At 43.2% G+C, this 26913-nt stretch overlaps 1 protein-coding gene across 2 annotated transcripts in view; it reads right to left on the bottom strand.

Moving 5' to 3' along the window:
- The window catches only part of TEX9 (testis expressed 9), a 32960-nt gene extending 26523 nt beyond the window's left edge, over positions 1 to 6437 (bottom strand). The window contains exons 1-4 of one of the 2 annotated variants that reach the window (XM_084752902.1): positions 6334 to 6437; positions 6134 to 6213; positions 3721 to 3784; positions 1953 to 2032 (exon numbers count right to left, since the gene is read on the bottom strand). In XM_084752902.1, coding sequence (XP_084609028.1) covers positions 1953 to 2032; positions 3721 to 3784; positions 6134 to 6213; positions 6334 to 6411 — 302 coding nt within the window. In that variant the 5' untranslated portion in view covers positions 6412 to 6437. Of the gene's footprint in view, positions 1 to 1952; positions 2033 to 3720; positions 3785 to 6133; positions 6214 to 6333 lie in introns of those variants that run through there. The other variant, XM_084752903.1, reaches the window with a different exon arrangement.
- Between the last annotated feature and the right edge of the window lie 20476 nt (positions 6438 to 26913).

Genomic DNA, 26913 nt, shown 5'->3' with positions numbered 1-26913 from the left:
ACTAAAGGAGACGAGACTCTGGTTTCCTTACTCTATTACTGACCAAGTAATCAGAGTGGTGAAGACTCACAGAACACGCGGCCTGGCCCTTAGGAAAGTCACGGCTGCTCCAACCTGGCACAGACCGCCGCGCTACACAAGTACCTCTTGTCTTTACCAATTCCCAATAAATAATCAAACGCCACATCTTACATGATAAAAGCCAGCACTGAGACAGCTACATGAAGAAAACATGCCAGGTTTGACAAGACGGCTTACTAGCTAAGGGCACCTGCTGTCAAGCCAGATGACTTGAGTTCAGTCCCTCGGACTCGCATGGTTGAAAGAGAGAACAGGCTGTCTTCTGACTTCCATACTGCATGCACGTGTGCACACGGACATGTGGGCACACAGATACACACACAAACAAATGAGTAAGTATAAAAAAAACTCACTGTATCAGGTAAATAGAGAGCTCACCACCACTTTGGACATAAGAAAATCTTAGTTTAAATAAAATCAGCAGTTTATTTTTATGTTTGTAAAATCAGGCTTTTGCTTGCCTCAGCAGGAACCAAGGAGCAGCTGCAGATGCCTCCTTTCAATTCTTTAGTTCACTGGATAAAAGCCAGGCCCAATTTTAAATGTAACCCAAACTGTGGGATTTGGGTAGCTACTGAGCATCTCTTTCATAAACGCCAGATAGAATCACATATGTTACAGATAAGTGATTTACTATTAAATGAACAAAATATGCCAAACAATGATACAAAATATAATTTTATTGACTTACTAGAAAGAAAAACTCAAAGTGATAGGCAGTGACAGTCCTCAAACAGCCCATATCTGGAGTCTGTCTTCTGAGAACCCACACTGACATCGAGAGCTGCAGTTCAGCTTTAGCCACACGCAGCTTCTGTGCCATGTGATTCTTTCTTCCTTGGTCCCAGTAAGCACCACGCACTACTACACACAGAGTTCTTCCCAAGGCTCATTCTTCCCTGTACAGAGGACCCCAGTCACGACATATGTGCCGCAGTTCACGACATATGTGCCGCAGTGCGGCTTGCATGGGAGTGCAGCAGCAGTTAGTACTGTGCACGTCCCAGTGATGGGCAGCAGGTAGGTGGTTTTAAAAATATCTTTATTTTGATGCATATGATTTTTAATTGTGTGCATGCAAGTGTGTGTGTGTGTGTGTGTGTGTGTGTGTGTGAGTGTTACTACCCACAGAGGTCAGAGGCCTTGGATTCATGGGAGCTAGAGTTGCAACACCTGGAGCCAGGTGTTGTCAGCCAAGCAACCTGGCGGCTGAGAACTGACTCAGGATCTTCTGCCAAAGCACCTAGTGCTCTTAACAGATAGGTGTTAACAACTCCTTGAGAGCAGAGTCAGGCCATTTAGTCACCACTGAGACTGGGGTCCTCTCTACAAGAGACAAAGCCACTGCATGGGCTGTTTGAGGCCATCACTGTCTCTGCTGCAGTGAGACTATAATTTTATCACACAGAACCCACACTTCTGCTAAACGTGTTACAAATATTTTATGGTTACCTAATTTCTTGATGTGCTAAAAATGCACAAGAAGTCAAACAATAACATGTGTATGCATACTAATGTATCACTTCCTAATCTTCACACATAACTTTATGAGAAAGGCAGTAGAGTACGGGCCTAGAAATCCATTCACTGTGGTGTAAACCCCAGGGAAACTACTCTCTTTGACCTTTGCCCAGCACTGACTTTCCCTAAGCTACAGTTTTTCAAATGAATACAATAATACCTATTTAAAAACAATACCTGGAGAATTACATGAGATGAAACAGGCAAGAGCTTCCTTTGTATCTGACTAGTAAAGCCCCAGTTACAATTTTACATCTTATACTCTTCTCTGAACTTATACTTTAACATTTTCAAAAAGCTTTATAGACTAAAGATTTGCAGGGATCACTGCATGAAATGAAGTCACGTACCTCGTACTGTAACCATCTTCCTCTTTGCACGACGTAATTAGTGTTGGAAAAGGCCTCGCTCGCCCTTCTTGCTGCTCTCTCTAGTTAAACAAGATAAGCCATGAACACTCAGGACAGCATCCACAGAGCTGACTTTTGCTTCCCCCATGACACTCATCTTCACAGAGCTGCCCTGGTCTCTACCACATCAGAAACGCTGCGCTGTGACAAACACACCCTGATTGCTGTGGTTTCACTCCTCTTTTGTTCCAGTGTAAAAAAAAAAAAATCACTTTGAAGACAAAAATATAAGAGAAGTTGGGCCACCACAGTCTTTAGACCTTTATTCTATGTGAAGCATCGGGATTAAAAGCTGCTGGTAAGGCGTCATCAAGCAATAAAATGGAGTGAATGCAGACAAAGATGGCAGAAGTTACATTTGGCTAGCTTCTGGGGGAGGAAGGAGCCTTCCCCTTCCAAACACCCTTCAGGTTTTTTTTTTTCTGTTCTTTCTGGGATAAAAATAAAGGTTCTCTTTAGGGGACTCCTTAAGCAGTTACAAAATGTACCTGTAATTCTACTGTGACATGCTGTCCTTATGGACAAATATTTTCCTTCTCTTCAGATATTGGCAAAACTGTAAACTGAAATTAAAGTATTTACCATAAAATGTTTAATTTCAAATGCAACTAGCAGATATGTAACTACTATTAAGTGAAATGTTACAGATGCTATATTTCCTAATCTTCAACTAATAAATAATTATGGATTTATATGAAGCATCAAAATGAAACATTGACAGTGAAGAAATGGCTCAGCTATTTCTTGCAGAGAACTCACGCCTGGTTGCCAGCACTCATGTCAGGCAGCCCACATCAGTCACTGGAAACTCCAGTTCCAGGGGATCCAACACGTCCTGGCTCTGTGGGCCTCATGTGTACACACTCACACACAGACACATACACATCATTAATAATTTTTAAAATCTCCAAAAATAATGAAATATTATCAGAATTTCTTCTCTGCCTCCATCAACTTCATTTTAAGGAGCAATAGGATTACAGAAAGAAATCAATGAAGTCAGGACCAGAACTGTGAGGCGGTCACATAACTCCTCTAGGAAGGAGGATCTGCTACCCAGGAAATCAGCCCTGGGAATGCTGGCGCTCAGGGAGGGATGTTTAGGGAGTGGATGCCCAATCCAGTGCTAGAATGGAGGCGGTGAGATGACCTCATGCCTCTCCTGGCTCTGTGACTTGCTCCAGCCCTAAGAACCGCAGTCACGCACAGCTACAGAGTGTAAGAAACTGCTCGGTAACAGACTCCCAGTGTCTGCTCTTACTACTCAGCTTTCACCTTGAGCCCTGTTACTTTCAACTTTCAATTTCTGGTGTTAATTTAACTCTTGCCATGGACACCCCATGGGGAGTGGCAAGTGGGATCCGGCAACTGCTTCATTTAATTAAGTCGAAGGGTGAGCCTGAGTCAGTATTCAAATTTGAGAAGCTAGGGACCTAATTACACATTTGAGCACATTTGAACTATACAGTACTAATGTTTTGGTACTGGAGAGATTACTGTCCTTATTGATTATGCAACTGGAGCACCTAAACAGAAACTACTTTTATTATTTGCATTGGACCTACACCTACACACACAGTCATGTGTAGCTTGTCACTCATTGAGATGATCATTGATGCTTTGGATATTTCTATATTCATGTTATGTTATGCATTAAATTTAAAGAAAAAAATTAGCACTTACATAGGAAAACTGTACATCTACTTACTATGACTTCCTCAGCTTGACGAACCAGATCCGCAGTTTTTGCCTCTAGTTCTGCATTTAAACGTCTAAAAGCAGAAAATGACATAAAAGTTTGGCTATATTCAAATTCTCACAAAAATAAAAATTAAATTTGGGCAATTACATTATAATCAATGTATGCCAAAGTGCACACATTTTTAGCCTAAAATGAACGCAGCTACTAGAATAAGCCCCCTCTTCCCACCTCTGGTAGGAACGCAGGCACTGCCCTGTCTTTCCATGCCCTTTACTCATCTTCCATAAAGTAAGTCATCTGGCTAGTAAGTTAGCCAAGAGCAAACTGTGAGCTCAACACAGCTCCAGGATTATCCTACCTGTAGAGAACACAAGTTCCAACCGTGCATCTTTAGACACAGGTGGGCCCTGCTCTCCTGGTGATTAGGGTAAGCCAGGATCAGGGAGGCCTGCCTGGACTCAGGTGTTACTATCTTTGGGAAGCCGGCTTACAACTCAGCCATGCACATCAGTACCAATATCATCAGAAATATGGGATTAATTTGGCCTCCAAAAGCGTAACTATTACTTGATCCAACTAAGCCTGCAAGAATGATTATAAGGAAACTGTTTTAAAGAGGAAAAATTAACTATTATCATTCAGCCTTTTTAAAAATATTCCCTCCCAACTGTCATCTATGGCATACAAATAAGTTTATATTCACCCAGAAACAGGGAAGAAATATATGCTCAGCATCTTAACTGGCTTCACAATAGTCCAGGGAGCACATTTAGCCAAGTGCACTAAATTCTATTCCTACTTCCCTTTGAAAGACTCACACTATGGCACGTATCTTTTCTCCTGTTGAAGAATCCCAGCTCCATACAATATTGGCTCAAGGAAAGCCAGTGCTACATTCAGAAGTAACATGACCACCTGCATCCCTAACCTAAGGAAGACGGGTAGAGGAGGGGAAAAGTCTTACCTTTAGCAGGGTTTAGTGGCGCACACCTTTAATCCCAGCACTCGGGAGGCAGAGGCAGGTGGATCTCTGTGAGTTCAGGGTCAGCCTGGTCTACAAAGTGACTCCAGGACAGCCAAGGCTAACACAGAGAAATCCTGTCTCAAAGGGGGAAAAAGTCTTACCTTGAAGAAATACTTTCGTGTTTTAAGATTACTTAGTTAAAAGAAAAGTATCAGGGGCTGGAGTGATGGCTCACAGATTAAGAGCACAGGCTGCTCTTCCAAAGATCCTGAGTTCAAATCCCAGCAACCACATGATGGCTCAAAACCATCTACAATGAACCCTGGTGTCCTCTGTACATGTAGACAGAACATTGTATACATAATAAATAAATAAATATTTTAAAAGTATCTAAGACTTGTTATACATTTATACATACATTTATATTTAAAGTGACATAATTTTTTCTTAGAATAATCAGGAGGACTTAAATTCAAACATCAAGTCAATGCAGGTCCACCAGGAGAGTTAAGCCTATTTTTCTACTCTAAACCCATTAAAATGAGAGATAAAATGTAATGACAGAAATAACCACTAAGCTCAAACTCAAGAGGAAATGCCCTACTACTAAGAGGAATAGAAGCCAGAACCGCCCAGCAGCTAGAAGCAGATGTACATGTAAGTCATGAACTACAAAACAAAGGTCAGGAAGACTCCTCCCAAAACTCCCCACGAGCTGTGGGGGTAGGGGAAGCCACCAAGTGAGTTGATTTTAACAAAATATGTGAATTGAAAAAAAATTATTAAACAACGAGGGCCTATTTAGCATGGTCAAACGTCCCTCTGGATTTTACAGTCCAAAGGCAGGTGTGATTTCCCTCAAGAGAAGAGAAGGGAGGAAGGAAAGGCCCGTGTCCCTTGTGACTGGAGAGTTAGTTGCACACTACATATGTGAGAGAGGCACAGAAGGTTAACTGAAAGGAGCTGTCAACATTCTGCAATGACAAAAATGAAGTGAAAATGAAAAGGCTGCTCTGGCTACTGCAAGGGGGTTGCGGGTAGGCAGACAACTTGAAGCCTGGATTTTCAGGAGCTGTGTAACTGCCAGAAAAGACGACATGGGCAGGGTAGCATCCCCACTTTCCCCACCCCCAACTGTAGACAAGACCTAACTCATTGAAAAACGAGCCGCCAAGAAATTTACACAAAGTAAAATCTAGTACTTTGAGAATCCTCAAAATCTACTCTGGGAATTCCACTGGCAATTCGGGCACTCCAAGCCACTTCCAAGCAAACCCTCCTGCTGCCCACCATGGTTTTGAACTACATTTTTGCTCCTGCAAATATCTTCTCAGACTGCTCCTGTGAAAGAGCCAAGGCAAAGGGCAGATGAGAAGGGAGGCCGTCCTCAGATGCAGCCACCCAAAAGGAAAGACACCCTAGTACCACCCTGGGATAAGAGGGATGCTGGCTCACTTGTACTCTTGCTCGCGGGCAAGGAGGTCCTGTCCAGCTGCCAGCTGCCCTCGCGACTGGGTGCCTCCAGCACCACGTCTCTGCAAAGAAAGTTGCAGAGCTCAAGTTCAAGGGAGTCTGGTGTCCGTACCTCCCTCCCTCCCTCCCGCCCGCCCGCAGCCCCAGCCCACAGCGGGCCAGGAGTTTGGAGCTGAACTCACTGGCACTCCAACAACACTTCGCCCCGCCATCTTTCCCAACTGCCGGCTGGCGATGCGGTTGCCTTGGTAACGACACATCTTCCCGCGAGAGTTCTCAGGTCTCCCGCAGCCTCCCGCCAGAGGGCGGACTCCTTTCTGTCTGCACCTAAAACGGCTTTTGCATGGGCTTTGACCACCAGCACCTAGGTTCCAAGGATCCCACCCAGACTAGCGCTTTAACTCACATACCTCTGAGTCCTCCGCCTGGAGGTGGAAGGGTTTGTGACCTTACCACGCGGACAGCAAGCAGCTATAAACCCCTGCTGGGAGGGGTTTCTCCAGGCCAGTAGGCCAATTCGACTCACCGTAGTTTTTGCTAAAATGGACCCCCACCCCCACCCCAAGTGCAGTTTTCTATACTTCTGGTTGCTAGCATTATTCACGCCACTGCTGACAGCTCAGGCTGGTTTTTAGCGCAAGTTTGTGTCCAGACACACCATCCAGAATCTAAGCCGCTTCCTCTGCAAGATGGGACTAAGAATAGTGTCAACATCAACTTGAGAAAATAAATGAGCTCATGCTTAGGATCCAATTGTTTGAGGATAAAACTGAGAGTCCAGAAATGAGCCTTCCCACTTCGAGCCAGCTGGCCTAAGGATGCCAAGGTTATTCAAGGAGAAGGGAGCGTTCTCCAACAATGGAAGGCAATTTGAATAAACTCTGGACCGTGTTTCACCTCAGATACAAAAGAGAAATTCAAAATCATAGGCAAATGAAATAAGAACCATGTGTGTGAGCTGTCGAGACGCTGAATTAACAGAATTTTTACTGTGCCCCCACAAGGAGAAGCAACTGTGCCCATAACATGTAAACAACAATTAGAACACAAAACAACAAAAAGCCAAAGGGTCTTTTATAGGCGTTTACCCAAAGAAGTTACACGAATAACTAAAACATATAAAAAGATGCTCTGTAGTGTTGGCCGTCAGGTAAACGGAAACCAAAGCCACAGTGAGACAGTCTCTCACACCCACTGAGGTAGTAAACGGAGGCAGGAAGACGGGAGGGAGTACATGGAGGATTTGAGCCTTATTCTGTCAGTGATGATGTAAAACCATGCAGCCGCTGGGTAAACAGCCCAGTTAATTCCTTCCAACTTTATACAGTTGTCCCGGAACCAGCAGTGCACACCTAGATGTGGGAGTTTGGGTGAGAAATGCCTTTTCCCGCGTCCCCATAGGCTCACTGTTTGAATTCCCGGTCCCTAGGTGGAGCTATTGGGGGGATCTTGTGGAACCTTCATGAGGCTCTGGCTTGCTGGAGGAAGTCTGTCACTTTGAGAGTTCCTAGCCTTGGCGCACTTCCAGCCCTCATCTGGGCTTCATGTTGCCAGTTCAAGATGTGATCGCTCAGCTTCCTGTTCTGGCTGCCTGCTGCCATGGCCCTGCCATTGAAGTTCTTTCTGGACCCTTTAGTCAAACTAATTTTTCCATAAGTTTAGAAAAGTTACTAGTGAACTAGATATATATCAAGTAAAAACAATAACTAATAATAAATAAGTGTATAGAAACATTATTCATGATAACCAAAAAGTGAAAAATACCCAAATTATCATAAGCTAATAAGCACATAAGTTAAAACCATCTATTTGTATAATATAGTCAACAAAAATGAACAAAATGGCCAGGTGTGGTGGTACATGTTTGTAATCCAAGCACTCAGGGAGGCATAGGCAGGCAGATTTTTGTGAGTTCAAAGGCAGCCTGGCCTACAAAACAAGTCCAGGACAGCCAAGGCTACATAGAGAAACATCAAAAGGATGAACACCTGTTACAAAATAGAGTAACCTTGGCAACATTAAGCTACGCAAAACTATTTTTAAAAAACTACACCATAGTATGTAATTCAATGTATAAATGACCACAAGTATATTATTTCATCCTAATGTGACAATATGGCTATAAAGTGGCCAGCACAGCCAAGTCCATAGAGAAAGAAAGTAGATTAATAGTTTCCAAGGCCTGACAGATGACAAATAGGTTGAAAGATTTTGTAGGATAGAAAAATACTTTAAAAGATAATATAGTGGCCAGGTATAATGGTACACGCCTTTAATACCAGTACTTGGGAGGCAGAGGCAGGTGGATCTCTGTGATTTCAAGACCAACTTGGTCTACTGAGCTTCAGGACAGCCAGGGCTACATAGTGAGACACTTGTCTCAATAAAAAAATAAAAATAAAATATAGTGTCGATGACACATCCCCCTAAGTGTGTGTGTGTGTGTGTGTGTGTGTGTGTGTGTGTGTGTGTGTGTGTGTTTTGACACAGGGTTCTCTGTGTAGCTTTGGATGCCCTAGACTCACTTTTGTAGACCAGGCGGTCCTCAAGAGATGTGCCTGCCTCTGCCTCTCAAGTACTGGGATTACAGGAGTGCCCTAAATATATTAAAAGTCAGTGAATAGTATACTTTATGTGGGGTGGATGCTAAATATATGAATAAATCAAGATATTAAAACACTTTTCAAAAACAATCTATTTTAGAAGTCAGAGGCTAGAGACAGACCATGCTTAACATTATCCAAAATTAAGTTGTAGTATCTAATTTACTTCAAACAAAGATGATTTTAGAATAATTATTAAGAAAAAAGGAGAATATTACATGTGGATAAAAAAAAAAAAAGCTTAATTCTTTAAGGAGATATACTGACCCTTAGCATGCACTTGCCTAATACAGAAGTGTTTAGGTGCAGTTAGCAAGACTGTAAACCACAAGGAGAAATAGTCACACCAGCATGCAGATGGCAACTTCACATGCCTCTTACAATAACTGACAGGTCACATGGCAATATACCAGTAAGGACACGGGTATCCTGAATAGCTGTAGCAACCAGCTCAAGCCAATCAACATTTATAGAAAACCCATCCAAAATCAGCACAATGCTCCCTCTTCATGAAGCCATGGGGATTCACTGAGATACACACACTCAGGGCCAGGAAACACACTTTAAAAGAATAAAAAGTCTGGCAGGGCAAGGTGGCCACACGTCTTTAATCCCAGCGTGTGAGACGCAGAGGCTGGTGGATCTCTGTGAATTCAAGGCCAGCCTGGTCTACAAAGGAAGTCCAGGCTACACAGAAAAACCCTGTGTCAAAAAAACAAAACAATACAACAACAACAACAAGAATAGAAATTTGCCAGGCGTGGTGGCACACGCCTTTAATCCCAGCACTTTGGAGCCAGAGGCAGGCAGATTGCTGTGAGTTCGAGGCCAGCCTGGTCTACAAAGCGAGTCCAGTTCGAGGCCAGCCAAGTCTACACAGAGAAACCCTGTCTCGAGAAGCCAAACAAACAAAAAAAGAAAGAAAGAAAGAAAGAAAGAAAGTCTGGGCTGCTTTAACAAGTAATACTAATTGGTGGCTGAATACAATACAAATGTCTCATGGCTCTAGGGGTAAGATGTTTTTTTAAAAAATCCTGGTGTTGGCAGAGCCATGTAAGCAGAGTGGCGCTTTCTTTGCCGCCTCCTGGTTTCTAATGGCCGCTCTCACTGACTTCTCCACACTCTCTCTCTCCTGTTAGAGACACCGTAGTCCACTCCCCTAATCCCGACTGAGCTTCTTTGAGTGGAAGTTTCATTTTTAGAAAGCTAGGGTTCATGGCCTTCAACCATTTTCATGCCAGGTAGGTTAATTAGGGCTCTCTCTTCCCCTACCATTCCTCTATAAGCCCTTTTTTGCCTGAGTATGTGGTATGCATGTGTTTTCACATGTTTCCATCTGTATGGGCACACATGTGGGTGTCTGTGCACATGGGTGTGCATGTATGTAGAGGACCAAGGCTGTCCGGAATCATGTTCTTTCACCTCATTCACTGGGGCAGGGACTCTCAATCAAACTCAGAGCTTGCTGATACAGCTAATTCACTGAGGCAGGGACTCTCAATCAAACTCAGAGCTTGCAGATACAGCTAATCTTGCTAGTCAGCTTGCTCTGGGGGTTCTGGTGAGGCTGGAATTACAGGGAGGCTGCCACACTCACCCAGCAGTTACATGGTTTCTGGGGGTAGAAACTTTGGTCCTCAAGCTTCTGAGAAGTTCTTTAACCATTGAACTATCTCACCAGCCACTTAAGGCCCTCTAGAGAAACAGATGTCATGGAAGAGTGAGTAGGAAGACAGACAGACAGACAGACAGACAGACAGACAGACATGAAATTGCTTATTCATTCAGGTTCTGGCTGGTCCCGTGGTGGCTATCTACAATGCAGAGAGCTAGAGAAACTAGTAGATGCTTAGTCCAAGAAGCTAGAAGCCGCAGAAAAAGAAACCATTGAGACTGCTGAGATACTAGTACGAGGTCAAGTTCAAAAATGATAAAGCTGGTCCTACCAGTGATGGCAGCAGCCAAGTCCAGGTCACTCAGGAGGAACCAAGCTTGCACCCACTCACTGGCGAGCTAACTCCTGCTTTTTTATTTCACCTACCACCAGATTACAGTGCCATACTCCGCTTGCTGACTTAATTGCCAGATGCCTTTGGAAACACCCTCATGGACCCAGTGAAAAAACCAGCTGATGTTTTGTTTTGTTTTGTTTTGTTTTGTTGAGACAGGGTTTCTCTGTGTAGTCTTGGCTGCCCTGAGACTTACTCTGTAGACCAGGCTGGCCTTGAACTCATGGAGATCTGCCTCCTCTGCCTCCCAGGTACTGGGATTAAATGCCACCACCGTAGAAACTTTCTTGAAGTGTATTTTTTAAATGTGTATGCATGTTTTGCCTATGTGTGTGTGCACTACATGTATGTATGTATGTATATGTGTTAATATATGTATGTATGTAAGTGTGTACTTCATGTATGTATGTATGTATATGTGTGAATGTATGTATGTATGTATGTATGTATGTATGTATGTATGTATGTTGTGCAGTACCTACAGAAGCCAAAAGTGGGCATTGGGTTACCTGGAGGTAGAGTGACAGTTGGGTATGAGCGTCCTGATGTGGGCACTGGGAGCTGAGTCCGGGTGCTGTGCAACAGCTGCTGAGCCATCTTTCTCACCCCACACCATAAAAAATTTGAAAGCAGTGCTTCTAGAAGGAGGAGAAGAGGAGAAAGCAAGCAAGCAAGCAAGGAGAGCAGCTTGTCCCCTGTAGTAATTCTGGTGCCATCTCGAATAATCTCTGTGAAGAAGCAATACAAACAAAATAAACCGCAAGGAGCCATAACTGTCCCACAGAGCTCACACAATCAACACGAGGGCAGCAAGTCGGAAAGGCCTTACAAAGGCTGAGATGATTAAACAACGATGTGCTCGGTATTCAGAATAATGAAATAGACCTAGAGATGGACATACGTTTGTTTTAATGTGCTCTATTCATTAAAAAATGGACCTAAGGAGGCTGGAGAGATGGCTCAGAGGCTCAGAGGAAGGCACTGTCTGCTCTTCCAAAGGTCCTGGGTTCAATTCCCAGCACCCCCATGGTGGCTCACAACCATCTATGAGATCTGATATCCTTCTTCTGGTGTGCATGCAGACATAACATTGTATATATAATAAATAAGTCTTTAAAAATGGACCTAATGTGTGCCAAGTGTTTATACTAAATATGAAGATCTATGGCATGCTAACTACTCTCAGGGTCTGTGTGCTCGTTCTAGTTAAAGTAAACGAGGCATTAACGAATACTTTCATTTTCAATATTTGTGGAAAACTAAACTAGATGAGTAGAATGTTAATGTACTTACAATTGGAGAAAATGATCTGTTGCTGTGGTCACCATGTGGGTGCTGGGATTCAAACCCGGGGCCTCTGGGAAAGCAGTCAGTTCTCTTCACTACTGAGCCATCTCTCTCCGGCCCCCAAACATGATAGGTTTTTATTATCATGTGAACAGATGCCCTTCTACAAGATATGACCTAGTTTTCAAAAGTACTAGTGTTTGCTTCACTGGCTTATCCCTGCCCCTTCATCTCCACCTTCATCGCTGTTTCTGTGTCTCTGGCACAGGATGTGTGGGTGTATTTCACCCCAGCCTAATTCCTGGGCAGTTCTGCCTCCCTGTTCTTATTAGAGAATTCTGCAATGATTTCTCTAAATGTTATTTTTCCTGGTATTATTTCTTTGTTTCCTACATTTCTTTTTTTTTAATTAATTCTTCTTTGCCTTTACCAGACAGTCCAATAGAGATCTAAAAATTACTATTTTAACAGATTTTTACTCTGCTATTGAATTCCTCCTAGACCAATGACTTAACTTCTGCACATCTGTGTTCAACATAAAAATTTACTGAAGATGAATGGGGTTCAATTTAGCTTTCTTTCTCAACCCAGGACAGCAACAACAGTGGGAGAGGCAATCTCCTGATTTGAGATCTTTGTAACACAGCTTCATTATTTTGATATGAATTCCCTAGACATCAGACTCAGACATATTCAAATTTAAGGGCAAATGCACTCCAAAGATAAATATAAATTACTTTGCAATTACTCAACTTCTGCCTCTTTTAATACAGACAATTGCCTTGACATATTTTACACAGTGAAAAAGGATACAAATTTTGGCTAGCAATTAGCTTTTTATATAACTATGAGATATTGTAGCCCAAAGAGGTAGGATATAGACTTATTAATAATTCTTTTTAAATGTTACATTTAAAATTGGGTCATAATTAGTGATTCTTGAAAAAAAACCCAGCTAATTTTAATGCCCTAGCTTAAATAATGCTTGAACACAATGGCTTCATCTTGAAAATTTGACAACTAAATTGATACTAATTAAAGCAACTTGAGCAATTTTCCTAGGGTACTAAAACAAAAATGGAATCTGAAGCTCAGAAACAAATTAGTGTCTGTCATAAAATCAGGTGATTAGGAGATTTTAACAGCACACGTGTAGTGCAGCACAGAGCAGAAGTTCTTCAGGGCATGAAACAGGAGGCTGTTTATAGAACTGAGGCTCATAGCTTTGTCCTGAGCTCCAGCAGGAGCTGAGTCCCGGGTGGGTCAAGAGGAAGAACTGACCTAGTTACACGATTGTCACAGGGTAGCAAGCCATGGTTTATATGGCAAATTCGCAGACTCAGATTGGCACTGAATTTCTTTCAGTGGGCCTGAGTAGACAAATAAGAGACCAAGAAAGGCCATCAAAACACAAAAGCTTGTGTTTGTGGAGCCTTGGATTCGAGCCCTCCAGAGCAGGCTGTTAGCATCCTTTTCTACCTACCTTTGTTTCACTATTCCTATCCCAATAGGGAGCTTGAATTCTAAACAGTAAACTGAGGCAGAAATCCCATAAGCATGGCCAGGGATAAAACAGAAGGATAACAAGACACGTGAAAAGTCAGATGTCTTAGTTCTTTTCCCCTTAAAAAAAAAAAAAAGGCAACTCAAGGGAGAAAGAGTTTGTAGTGAATGTAAACATGTTTTTGTTTTGATCCCAAATGTGGGATGTAAAACAGACTTGTGTGAGGGTGTGTGATGTTTGTCCACTAGAAACAGACTTGTAAGAGGACACGTGATATTTGTCTGCTCGAAGGGGAACTGCCTTGTGCCGGGGGCATGGTCTTTGCCTGTTGTAAAACATCCTGTAGAGACTGTGGGCGAGTATAAAAACTCCAAATAGCAAAGATCAAGCACCTTTGCATCACTTCGCATCTCTTGGCTGCTCATTGCTCCGTCTCGAGATACTTCTAGAGAGAAATGCTCCAGAGAATCCTTTGGGGTTCTGGCTGCTGTGGTTGCCGTCCCTTTTGCTGAATTTCCGGTTTGCTGTTTAATGGGTCTTCTGGAATCCAAGCAGGAAGAGTGGAATCAGCCCAAGGAACTGCCTCTGAAAAGGTCTACTTCTCCTGTCCCTGTTCACAGTCTTTCTCTCCTATCTAGGGTAGGTGTAGAGAGGCATAGGGATTAAAGAACTCCAAATAAAGTAGGGTTTTAAAAAGATCAAGGCCTACAAGTGCTTTTGGCTTAGAGGTCAAGCTATAGTCCATCACAGTGGGAAAGCCAAGCCAGCAGGAGCTTGAGGCAACTGGTCACACTGACTGCCTGTCAAGAAGCAGGGAGTGATGAATGCCTCTCAGTGCTCTGCTTACTTCCTCCATCTTGTACAACCCAGAATCCTCTGCCAGGGGAATAGGACTGTCAACAGCCATGATGAATCTTGGAGCATCAACTAATGGCATCAACATAACCCCACAGTGTCATGCTCAGAGGGCCATCTCCCTGGTGATTCTAGACTCTGTTAAGTTGACAATTAACCTCACTGTCTCCCCAGGCACACAAAACTTACTCTTACTTACGTTTCAACAGCTCTGGTTCCAACTTAGGGAGAAAGATAAAACAACAGTGGTAGTGAGAAACAGGGGAGCTGAATGTCACATAGAGAGTGCCTTTAATGAACAGGACCAAGGAAAGTGGACTCCAGAAAGCAGCTTGGTCCTCAAGAAGTTCCCCGTGACATAAGGAGAAGGGAGCACACCAAATGGAGTGATTTCTATACCTTAATTAGCACACACTCTAGATAGAATGCCAGAGAGGTGCCCCTTTAGGATACTTGATAAGTTAAATGTTAAAATTAAATTAGTAAAAGCTACATTTCTAAGCACTTCATTTGTGTCAAGCATTTTTTTTTCATATATTATGTATAATACTCTCGTATCTCTAGAAGGTAGTAATATACATATTTCTATTTTACTCTAAGGAAACCAATACTGAAGAGTAGCAACCGTAGGGGGCTGGAGAGATGGCTCAGAGGTTAAGAGCATTGGTTGCTCTTCCAGAGGTCCTGAGTTCAATTCCCAGCAACCACATGGTGGTTCACAACCATCTACAATGAGATCTGGTGCCTTCTTCTGGTGTGCAGGCACACATACAGGTAGAACACTGTATATATAATAAATAAATAAATAAATAAATAAATATTAAAATAAAAAAGCCAAAAGAGTAGCAAAGTAGACTGTTGATAGTCACTTGCTAGCAAACTGTGCTTTACGTGGCGGATGGCTAATAATATCTGTTAACTTGGCTACATCTGGAATTAAAGCCCCAGAAGCAGGGCACACCTGTGAGAGATTTTTCTCAGTTGGATTATTTGAGGTGGGAGACCCACCCTAAAATCGGACCATCTGAAGTCCGAGGACACATACTAAATCTGGTGCGCACCTTCTGGTGGCAGCGCACATGAAAGGACATGGGAGAAGGAGGACATGTGGTCTGTGTGCCTTCACTCTCACTGGCAGCCTCTCTATCCTGGCCATTCCTTCGTTGGCATTAGCCGCTACCTCTTCACGACTCTCTCTAAGACCCTGGGTCTCAGCCTGTGAGTTGCAACCCCTTTGCGGGGTGGTGAACAGCCCTTTCGCAGGGGCCACATATCAGGCGTCCTGCATATCCGATATTTACATTAGAACTCATAACAGCAGCAACATTACAGTTAGGAAGTAGCAATAAAAACAGTTTCATGGTTGGTTGGGGGTCACCACAACATGAGGAGATATATCAGAGGGTCTCAGCAGGAGGACATCCGTGGGACTCCAGCACCAGACTGACACTGCTGAGACAGCCAGTCTCCCGGAACGAATGGCCACCGGATCCTTGGTCTTTCCATCAGGAAACAGTCATTGCTGGACTACTTAACCCCAGCCTGTAAGCCACTCTTAAAAGTCCCTTCTTAAGCCGGGCGTGGTGGCACACACCTGTAATCCCAGCATTTGGGAGGCAGAGGCAGGCCGATCATTGTGAGTTCGAGGCCAGCCTGGTCTACCAAGTGAGTCCAGGACAGCCAGGGCTACACAGAGAAACCCTGTCTCGAAAAACCAAAAAACAAAGCAAGACAAAAACAGAAACCCCAAACAAAACAATCCCTTCTTAAGCTATAAATATATGTTCATCCTATCAGTTCTGCTCCTTTGAGAGCTCTGACTAATACACACGGGTTCTGGGGATTTGAACTTAGGTTCTCACACTTGCAAGGCAAGCACTTTTTCCCCTGAACCACCTCCCCAGCCTGTCTTAGTTGCTCAATGTCTTGTTTGAGACAAGGTTTCTCTGTGTAGCCCTGGCTGTCCTGGCACTTACTCTGTAGACCAGGCTGGCCTCAGACTCAGACATCCGCCTGCCCCTGCCCCCTGAGGGCTGGGATACAAGGCGTGCACCGCCACCGCCACCTGCCTCTGCCCAGAGTTTTTAATCATACCAAACGGACAAAACTTTTCCTCAAGTCCTTCTTGCAGGCAATACTGACACCACATGGCCCAACACTCACCATGAATCACCTCATTCTCCCCTACCCCCTGACGGCTGCACCCAGGCAGATGCCTCACCTCTCCTTGGAAAGGCTTATTCTTAGCTGCACGCCAGGCAAGTTCATATTGTCTCCTGGGTGTTCTTTTGTAGATGGAGAGTGGACCTAGAAGCAGGGCCTGACATAGGATTTTCATACAAATAATTTGTTGGCGTGATCTCAGGAGAAAGCTTTCAAGATGGAAGAGGCTTAACAAAGAAATGCCTAAAAGCTGAAATCCAGCCACAGCCTAATCCCACTGGAATCTTTTAAGCATGCCCAGAGCTTGGAAGCATTCTCCTTGAGGCAAGGGGCTTTGGACTCACCTCTCTGTGAGCCAGGAGCTGTGGGTCACCATGCGTGTGAGTCAGTGATAGGTGGGAGATTGACTATACCTCCCAGGTATATTGGGGGTGAGGTACCTAACAGACACTGCTGAATGCAGCTGTGAGCCAGCATGGGCCACTGGGTAGCAGCTCGGGAGTAAATGCATTTTCTTCTACCCTTCATTCTCTGTGGTCTAGGTTTATCCAATAGAATCTCTCAGGTCTCCAATGCTCAGAATGCTGAGGCCCTCCCAGGTTGCGATCATCATCTTGGCCTACAGACTTTTAAAACTGGACATAGAGATATTAAGAAATATTCTAGTAGGTTGCTCAAATACCAATCCCGTTTCTTCATGTGTCAACAAGCCAGGTTAGCAATCCCTGCCGATGGGTTCGTTAGTTCATTGCTCTTTTACTCTGCCAGCTGCTACAGAGGGAGAAAGTATCCCAAGTAACCAAGAAGCAACTCCAGTCTTGAATTTAGAGGACATCTACCTTGCGGTGTAAGAGGAAGTCACCCCCTAGAAGTTCAGGCCTTTCAACCCGCAGCCTCTAAAAAATACATAACTAGAATCCGTTCTCCAAGTGATTCATCTGCGGTGTGATGGCGAACCGTGTGAAGTTGACAGGAGCTAGAAATACCTAGGAGACAAGCCCCTGTGGGACATCTGTGAGGGGTGTCCGGATTAGGTTAGCCTCTGGGAACTGCTGGGAGGGGTTGCCTAGATTAGCATAAGTAAGGTGGGAAGCCCATCATCTTAACTGTGGACAACGCCTCCCACAGCCTGGGGTCGCAGGTGAGCTGAGCGCCAGCTTCCTCACTCAGCGCTTCCCCCGGGGTGTGACGGACCAGCTGCTTCGGGTCTTTGCCACCAGGCCTTCTCCCCCATGGTGGACGGTATCCTCAAACTGTGACCCAAAATAAACCCTTTCTTCTTTAGTCAGATACTCTGCCGCTCCAACAAGACGGATAGCACACAGCGTTAGGCTGAGCAGGCACACCGCCATTCCCATCTCTCACTCGGCACGAAAGTTAGTTAACTAGTTACACGGCACAGAACGCCATCCACTAATCACGACCTGAAGATGTGTGTGTACAACACGCTGCAGAACAGCTCTGTTTCTCACCCAGGAGTCATCGATAAGCCGCGGGGTAAGGTCACACCATTCATGGTTAAGCTGATAGATTCTTGCTTCTCTTGGTGGAGGGTTGTGTAATCGGACCATAGGTTTGCGTAGTCCTGAGACAATTGCCTCATCTTCTCTGAGGTGAGTCTTTTGTTCTTAGGAGATATCACCTGAGATCTCATGTCAACCCACAGAGGGCAGAGCTGCCCAAGGCACTGTGACAGCTAAAGACTCGCCCATACCCGCGGTAGCCATATCAAGAAGGGATCTTTGCACTAAGGTGAAAGACTTGGAGGATTGAGATGATGTCGTCAAAGGATATAAAAAATTCAGTTATGAAGGAGGAAAATTCTAGATATCTACCATATGTCATGCTAACTAGAGTTAATAACAATATACTACATTCCTTTAAATTGCTACAAGAATAGACTTTAAGTGTTCTCTACAAATAAATAAGTATATGAGGTAACATGTTGTTAAATAGCCTAATTAAACTATTTGTGCATGTCTGTCAAAACATAAATCCACAAAAACTTTCCTTGTCCACAGGATGTGATGGCGCATGCCCTTAATCCAGCATCTGGGTGCTTTCCAGACCAATCTAGTGAGTTCCAGAACAGCCAGGACTATATAGCCTCTGTCTCAAAAACATTTTTTTTTGGCTTGTCAATTAAAAATACAAATAAAGAAAAAAAGTGGAAGTTAATGCAAGTAGTCAACTTTCCACAAAGTAATTCATTGGTCTATATGCAAGCAGCATAAAGACCCTCTTGGCCATCTAAAGCAAAATGAGCCGGATTGTCTGGGTGTGGTGGTGCACGCCTGTAAGTCCAGCACTTTGGAGGCTGAGGCAGAGAACAAGCTTCAGGACAGTGTAGGCAACACAGCAAGCCCCACCTTAGAAGGGGAGAGTCCACTCACACACTGTTGCACTTTCGAATTCCTACCACACTGTACAGTCACAACAGCCCCCCCCCCCGTACCCCTTGTCCCTGCTCAGAGCAGCAACACGGAAGTGTCTCAGTGTACCTCACAATCGCTATAGACGAAGAATTCTAAATTGATCTGAATCATCAAGATCAGTTTAAACCCTATCAGCAATTTTAATTCTCTCCTTCAGTTAGTTTCATCTCTGAGCGCTGTTTGCTAGGGAAACAAGAGGTACATATTTATCATCTTTAAGCATCACTTTACCAGTCTAAAGTGGAGAAGGTGAAACTTCAGTTCAGGAAACATTAGCTTGAAAAACAGTGGGTATAGGGACACTTGTGATCCGGACAGATTCCGTTCACATGTTGGTGCCTGCCTCTTAGTTACATGCCACTCCTCTATAGTGTAGGCATTTCACTTTCCTTAGTAAAACAGTTACTGCATGGCTTTAACCAATTCCATATTTCTAACAACTACTTATGCACGCTTAACTCTATCCCTTTATGGATAGCCTTTCTCTTTACCACAACACATTTTGATATGTTTAAAGTAAATGACTGACTTTACCGTCGATGGCTCAAAATTAGGCAACAAGAGAGCTTATGGTCTTTCCAGAGGTTTCAGTCTTACACATTAGCTTTGCTCTTTAGAGATGAAAATTTTCTCAGGGATACCTTGTATTTTCAGAAACCACTTTCATTTCATGAGCTCACACACAGAAGGTGACAAGCGACATTATTTTAACTACTACCATTAATTTGACAGGGTTGTCTCCTTTACACACTCACATGAGTTTATTTACATTCCCAAGAAACGCTGTTTTCCTTAAAATTGTATAATCCTTAGCTGAAGGGATGGCCCTGGTTAGGAACACTGGCTGCTCTTCCAGAAGACGTGTGTTCAATCCCCAGCACCAGCACAGGAGCTCACAACTGTTACTCCAGCCCCAGGGGATCTGATGATCTCTTCTGGTCTGTTTATGTACTCCATGCATTGGGTGCACTTAAAATGCAGGTAAAATACTCATACCTATACCATTTTTTTTTAAAAAACATATACTCTGTTCTGGATTTTTTTTCTTTTCCATAAGTTTTATAACATCTTCTAATTGAATTCAATAAAATTCTAACCATATCAGAATATTCTGGCATTCAAAAGTGATCTAGATTGGGGAGAAAATGACTGTGTTAAGTAACTAAGTCATGGATACTTTAAAATGTCACGATGGTTAGGGGATGAATGAAGAAATATTTCAGGAAAACCAAATAATTTAAGAAACAATATGCTCAGATAATTATGAGTGAACTACTTTATCTGAAGGTCTTGGAAAAACACATGTGAGGGTAAAATCTGGAACAGAAATATGGAGGATTATGACATTAAAAGGAAGACAAGATATATTCTTGCCAGGAAAATTGTTGACTATTTTTTAGAGGATTTGGATAGGCAAGGAATGAGCAAAACTGTCAGTGATAGTAAAAACATTTTAAAATTATTGAGTTTTTAAAAACTTATTTATTTTTATTTCATATGCAAAGGTGTTTTGCCTACATGTATGTCTGTGTTGGATCCCCTGGGACTGGATTTCCAGAAAGTTGTTTGCCGCGCCTCGCTCGACCAGCAAGAAAGACGCGACCACCAGTTCTTCTCTCAAGCGGTTTATTCAGGCTTTGTTTCCAGGAGAATCCCCCGAGCCACTCCTGTCACACTCATTTATACCACCCAAACAGCCAATCACACTAAGCCACGTCTCACACGCTGATAGGCTCATAGAGGCAGAGCTAATGCAAGCAGAGGGCGTCTTCCAAATAAGGACTTGTTTACCTCCACCGAGGCAGCTCTGGCTGCATGCCAGGCGCCATCTTGGGGCGAGGTCCACAAAGGGCTCTGTGGCTCTCCACAGTTGTGAGCTGCCATGTGGGTGCTGGGAATTGAACCTGAGTCCTCTAGACGAGCACCCAGTGCTCTTAACTGCTGAGCCATCTCTCCAGTCCATAGAGAGATTTTAGTTATCCAAGCATGACAGCACAAGACTTTACATTGACAAAAAAAGAGATATTTACAGCAGCACTGTTCACAGCTGTCAAAAGATGGAAACAACTGAGCTGTCCATCAGCTGATGAGTGTATAAATAAAATGTGATAGATCCATACGAACAAATATTACTCAGCCATAAAAAGGAATGAGACACTGATTGATAACACGGTACAGTGTGGATGAACCTCAAAGACGTTCTGCTCAGTGAAATGAAACAGACACAAAAAGCCAAATGTTGTATGATTTCATTCATCTGAAATATCTAGGATGAGCAAATACATAGAAATAGTTGACAGATTTGTAGTTGTCGAGTGATAAGGAAAAAGGATGCTAAGAAGAACCCCCTCTGTGGGCATGGAGCTGCTTCCCAAGGCTTTTTGAGACAGAGGTTCTCTGTGTGGCCTTGGCTACCCTACACCTCACTCTGTAGACCAGGCTGGCTGGCCTCAAACATGAGAGATCTGTCTGCCTCTGCCTCCCAAGTGCTGGGATTACAGCCATGTGCCACCACCACCTGGCCTGAGACATTTTGTTAAAGAAATATGAGTTGATTTACTATAAAACAACCCCAGAATTGCTAAGTTAACTGTTTACTGGCTGAAAATGCTAGGGATGAGAAGTGTTTGTGATCCTACCATTCAAGGTCTAGTTAGCTGGGATACTAACAGCACTGAGGCACATTGGCTAAAGGCTGAGATGAATTTCAACAGAACAGCGTATGGCCATGTTGAACAAGGGAAAACAAGTACCAGGCTTGGTACTGGTGACATCAAGAAAATAGGTAAGATGGTAAGTTTGGAGCTACATCATTCACCATAGCTTTGATAGAAAGGCCACTCACTATCTCTGACGATGAGGGAAATATCAAATTTTGCAGCTGTTGAGACTTCACCAGCTGTCAACAGGGATTACATATCAATGAAAATAAGTAGCACAGCTAGACTGATGTATCTGACAATTAAGGAATACGGATTCAGGGACAATCAGTTTATATGGTGAATGCTAACATAGAGTGATACTGAGGAAGAAGATAAAGGAAGCAGACAAGCTAACACAGTTAAAAGATGAGGGAAGGCCACATCAGCATATGAAGTGGCTGTTTCCAAAGGCAGGAGGGCAGAGGGAACTTACAGCTAAGCCCCAAACTTAACTGTTGACATTCTCTCCACAAACTGCTCAACTGCCAAGCAAGAAAACTGTAATCTACTTCAGTTGAGTCCCTATACGTACTGAATATGACACTTGGGATATTTGGGTTGGTACCCCTGGGACCACTGAACTCTGAAATTTACGATACTCCCTATTAAGAACTACCACTTTCGACTGCTGTAAGAAAGTGCAGCTCTCCTCTATGAGACACTATATGTTCCACCATTCCCCAAAACAATGAGGCAAATACTTCAAGGCAGATTACAATGAAGGTCAGAGCATAACCAGGGTGGGGATGAGGACCCAATAAAAAGACAAGAACATGCATAGCTCAGCCAAGGGTGCTGAAGAGCCAGAGCAGTCCGCGCAGGACTGAATCTGCAGTGCTTCTTCAAAGGGACTATAACAAAAGACTGGAGGTATGTACATTTTTTAAAATCTTAAAATGTAGGATTAACATCTGTAGCAAAGAGCTCAAGAGACTGTGAACTCACTAACTAGGTATAAAGCTAATCAAAATGTCAGGATTCCTATGGCAAGTGAAAACAGCTCAAGATGTACCATATAAGGCAACACCAAGTGAACAAACAAACTGAAGTCCACCACATGATTTATGTGCCATGGAAGACTGGCGATGCATGAGGAGAGCCATAAGGGGTATGCTGCTCTGGGAGGAAGCCTTTGCAATAAGAGCCGCTGGTGGGAGAGATTACCACAAAACTGTTTCGCTTACAGCACTGGGTATGAGTCTTAACTGTGCCATCCACAGGGACAAGTGCCGAACTGAATAAAAGCTAAGGTTGGCAGCAAAAGGTTCTGGCCCACAGCCAGTTATGGAGATGATAGGGTGGTGGCCTCGAGTTGTAGAAGATGAAAAAAATTCATCCAGGTCTGATCAGTATAGAAAAAGATGAATCTTTTGTTGTGAAGTACAATACGAAGGAAAGAAGTTTTTACTTGTGAGCTACTTGTTTTTCAGTAACTGTAATACAAACGAGGGAAGATCAGCGGGTAGATGTTTTACTCTGTAGGGGGGGCTGACATGGTAGCAGCTCTAGGTCAGTAGAGATTAGTTTGGATTGGAGGAACTCAGTCCTGCTATTCCTGTAGTGTTTTGGATTTATGACTTCAAGTTTGAGAAGCTGGAGCCACTGGTTCAAGTTCAAGAGTCCAAGGATGGAAACAAGAGGGCGAGGAGGGGAGGGGAGGGGGTTGTGACTCTGTGCGGGCTAGCTGCTGTTATTCGCCCCCAGCTGGCCACATGTTAAAGACTTTCCCACTGCTGGTTCCATAGGGAAGCAGGCAGATGAAGGTGGGGTGGGATCCATTAGAAAGGCTTTTTGTCACTGAGGTATGTCATTGAGGGGAGAACAGGACACCAACTCCCAGGTCCTCATTCTCTCCTTTGGTGTCCCAGGCACGGGGAGTGCAGCTTTGTCCCACCACCAACTCCACCCTGATGGGCTGCTTACATAACCTATCAAAAGCAATAGGCCCAACCAAATACAACTTAACACCTCCAAAACTGTGGACCAATAAGCCTTTCCCTCTCATAAGCTGAGTATCTAGGTTCTTGCTACAGCAATGAAAAAGTAATCGGCAAGACCTATCAAAGGATCCTGGTTAGGATAAATAAGAGTAACAAAGATTAAACCACCTGGAACCATCATATTCAAAGGGCTAAAAATAAGAGATAAAGGCCTCCAGATATGGAAGGAAATTTTATGAACAGAGAAATGCAGATCAAAATTAGACAGCTCATCAATTATGCGAGTTACAAACAATAGAAAGAAAGCTGCAGAGCACTGGAAGGAAAGTTTGTCAGAGAAGAATTTTACAGACCTTTAGTGAAAAATAATGGAAGAAAAGGCATTGCCACTAAACCCGCACCACAAAGGTATTCAAGAAACTTCTTCAGGACTGGTAAGACGGCTAGATGTGTAAAGGCACTGCTGCCAAGTCAGATGCCTGCACTAGGTCCCTAGAGCAAAAAGAGCCAAGCAAGATGGCACTTACTTGCAGAGCCAGCACTGGGTGGACAGACAGGTGGATCACTAAGGTTCACTGGCCAGCCAGTTCTAGATCAGAGAGAAACCTAGTCTTAACTCAGAAAACAAAATGGAGCCAGCAAGACGGCCTCATGGGTAAAGGACTTGACACCAAGCCTGACAACCTCTGAATTTGGTCCCTGGGACTCACAAGGGGAGAGCAGAGAACCAATCCTTAAAGCATCATGCAAGCACATACACACACAAATAAAAGTCATTAAAAATAAACAAACACTAGCCGGGTGTGGTGGCACAGGCCTTTAATCCCAGCACTCCGGAGGCAGAGGCAGGCGGATTGCTGTGAGTTTGAGGCCAGCCTGGTCTACAAAGGGAGTCCAGGACAGCCAAGGCTACACAGAGAAACCCTGTCTCAAAAAACCAAAATAAATAAATAAACAAACAAACACAAGGTGGATATTACCTGAGGACTGAGGTTAACCTCTGGCCTCTTACAGGCACACATCCAAAACTAAACGGGAATATTGCGTTTGAGTTTATAACACACAGAAGGGTGAAAGGCACAAAACAATAGAACAACAGGTTGGGGGGAAGAATTGGGAGTATCCTGCCGGAAGCTTATACACATAATAATAATGCAGTATTATAGGCTGAAGACAGTGATCAACAAGACGCAGTAAGCAACTAAAAAATTTAAAAAACGAAAGGTAGAGACAGAACTGGATTTCAGAAAACAATTTAACAGGTGGTAAAATGACAACAACAACAACAAAATTAGGAAACAACTAAGTAGATAGCAAACAATAAGCAAGACCCTGAATTTATATCAGGTGTTGGTAAACATTACTGTAAACTGTCTATAAAGATTAAATAAAGCCAGGCACGGTGGCACACGCCTTTAATCCCAGCACTCGGGAGGCAGAGGCAGGCGGATCGCTGTGAGGCCAGCCTGGTCTGCAAAGCCAGTCCAGGACAGTCAAGGCTACACAGAGAGACTCTGTCTTGAAACCCCCCCCCCAAAAAAAGTTAAATAAAGAAATTTTAGATTCTGTACAAAGTCAGACCTATTGAGAATGGAAAATGATGTAGCAACTATAGAAAATAGTTCAGTGGTTCCTCAGGAAGTTAAAGCAGACTTGCCATCTGACACAGCTGCTTCATCCTTGGGTGTACTCACCCAACAGAACTGAAAATGCATGTTCATATATTGATCAGATGTGGGGGTACATATATCTAATCTCAGCACTAGACAGGCAGAGAGTGAGCTCTAGGCCAGCCTAGAACAGCCAGGGCTACACAGAGAGATCCTGTCTCAAAAACAACAACAAAACCCCAAGTGTTTATGATTATTTGAATGAGAATGGCCCCACAGCCTCATGTATCTGAATGTGTGGTACCCAGTTGGTGGAACTGTTTTGGAAGGATTAGGAGGTGTGGCCTTGTTGGAGGAAATGTACCTCTGTGGGCAGTGGGCTCTGAGGTTTCGAAAGCCTGTGCCATCCCTGGTGAGCTCTCTGTCTTATGCTTGTGGATCAAGATGTAAGCTCTCAGCTGCTGCCCCAGCACCTTAACTGCCTGCCTGTTCCATACTCGCTGCCATAATGGTCAGGGACTCTAAGCCTTTGGAGCTGTGAGCCTCCACTAAACTCCTTTTTCTATAAATTACCTTGGTCATAGTGTCTTATCATAGCAATAGGAAAGTAACTAAGACAATGTTTATATAAAAAGTTGTACACAAACACATTAGCAGCATTATTTATATTAACCAGAAAGTGAGAGTGAACCAAATACTTATCAACTGATGAATTTCAAAGTAAAATGCCATGAATATCCATGCAACATACTATTATTCAGCCATAAAAAGGAATGAAATAATACAGGCTATAACATGCACATAAAAACATGATAAACACAATATATTGTATGTTACATTTATGTAAAATAAACAGAATATGCACAAGAAATAGATTAACATCTATGGGGGCCTAGAGACAAAATTAATATAATATTGACTACTAAAAGGTAATGTTTGGGGATTTAAAAAAATGAAGCCTACCTTAAAGAAGATGATGAGCATCAGAGAGTCTCCTTGTGGAGATGACTTCAAATGTGGCAAACAAACTACTGGGAAAAAATGTCCTCATTTCTACCACAGACAGAATTCTGCCTAAAAATGGGCAAGCTTAAATGCAGGCAGAGTCTACAGCCAATCTCTGCCAAGACATGGTAAGCAAGTGTCCTCGATAGTTCCTGGCTCACAAATATGTCTGCCAGATATACTAGGCCAACAGACTAAAGATGATGCTCCAATGTTATAGAGAGTTTTGGGTGATGGATCAGATGCCAAATTGTCTCTGTCAATTTTTTCATTTTGGAAGCTGCTAACCTGTACCTCTGGCTTACTCAGGTAATTAAGTTTTATCCCTTCTCAAGTCTCTGATAAGGTTGAAGATCAGATAGTTTAGTTTTACAATTAAGCTTAGTTATTTAAGGGGTAAGTTATTTTTAGGTCTAGATAGATGTTTTAAGTTGTTAGAGATGAGATGTGATAGATATTGATTTACATTCAGAATTTTAGACTCACCAAGATAGGAAAGATGTTTTCTTCAAGCTTGCCAAATACAAATAGCCAAAACACTATGAATGTAATATTTATATAATTCCTAATTGTTTCATTGTTCTTCTTGTTGTATATAGTGTATTGTATTTATGTGTAAAAATTTAAAAACTGTAAAAAAATAAAAATA

The sequence above is a fragment of the Acomys minous genome (assembly GCF_964271855.1).
Source record: "Acomys minous genome assembly, chromosome: 13".
Classification (NCBI taxonomy): domain Eukaryota; kingdom Metazoa; phylum Chordata; class Mammalia; order Rodentia; family Muridae; genus Acomys; species Acomys minous.
The sequence above is the reverse complement of the archived record's forward strand: the minus strand, read 5'-3'. Positions and strand labels throughout refer to the sequence as shown.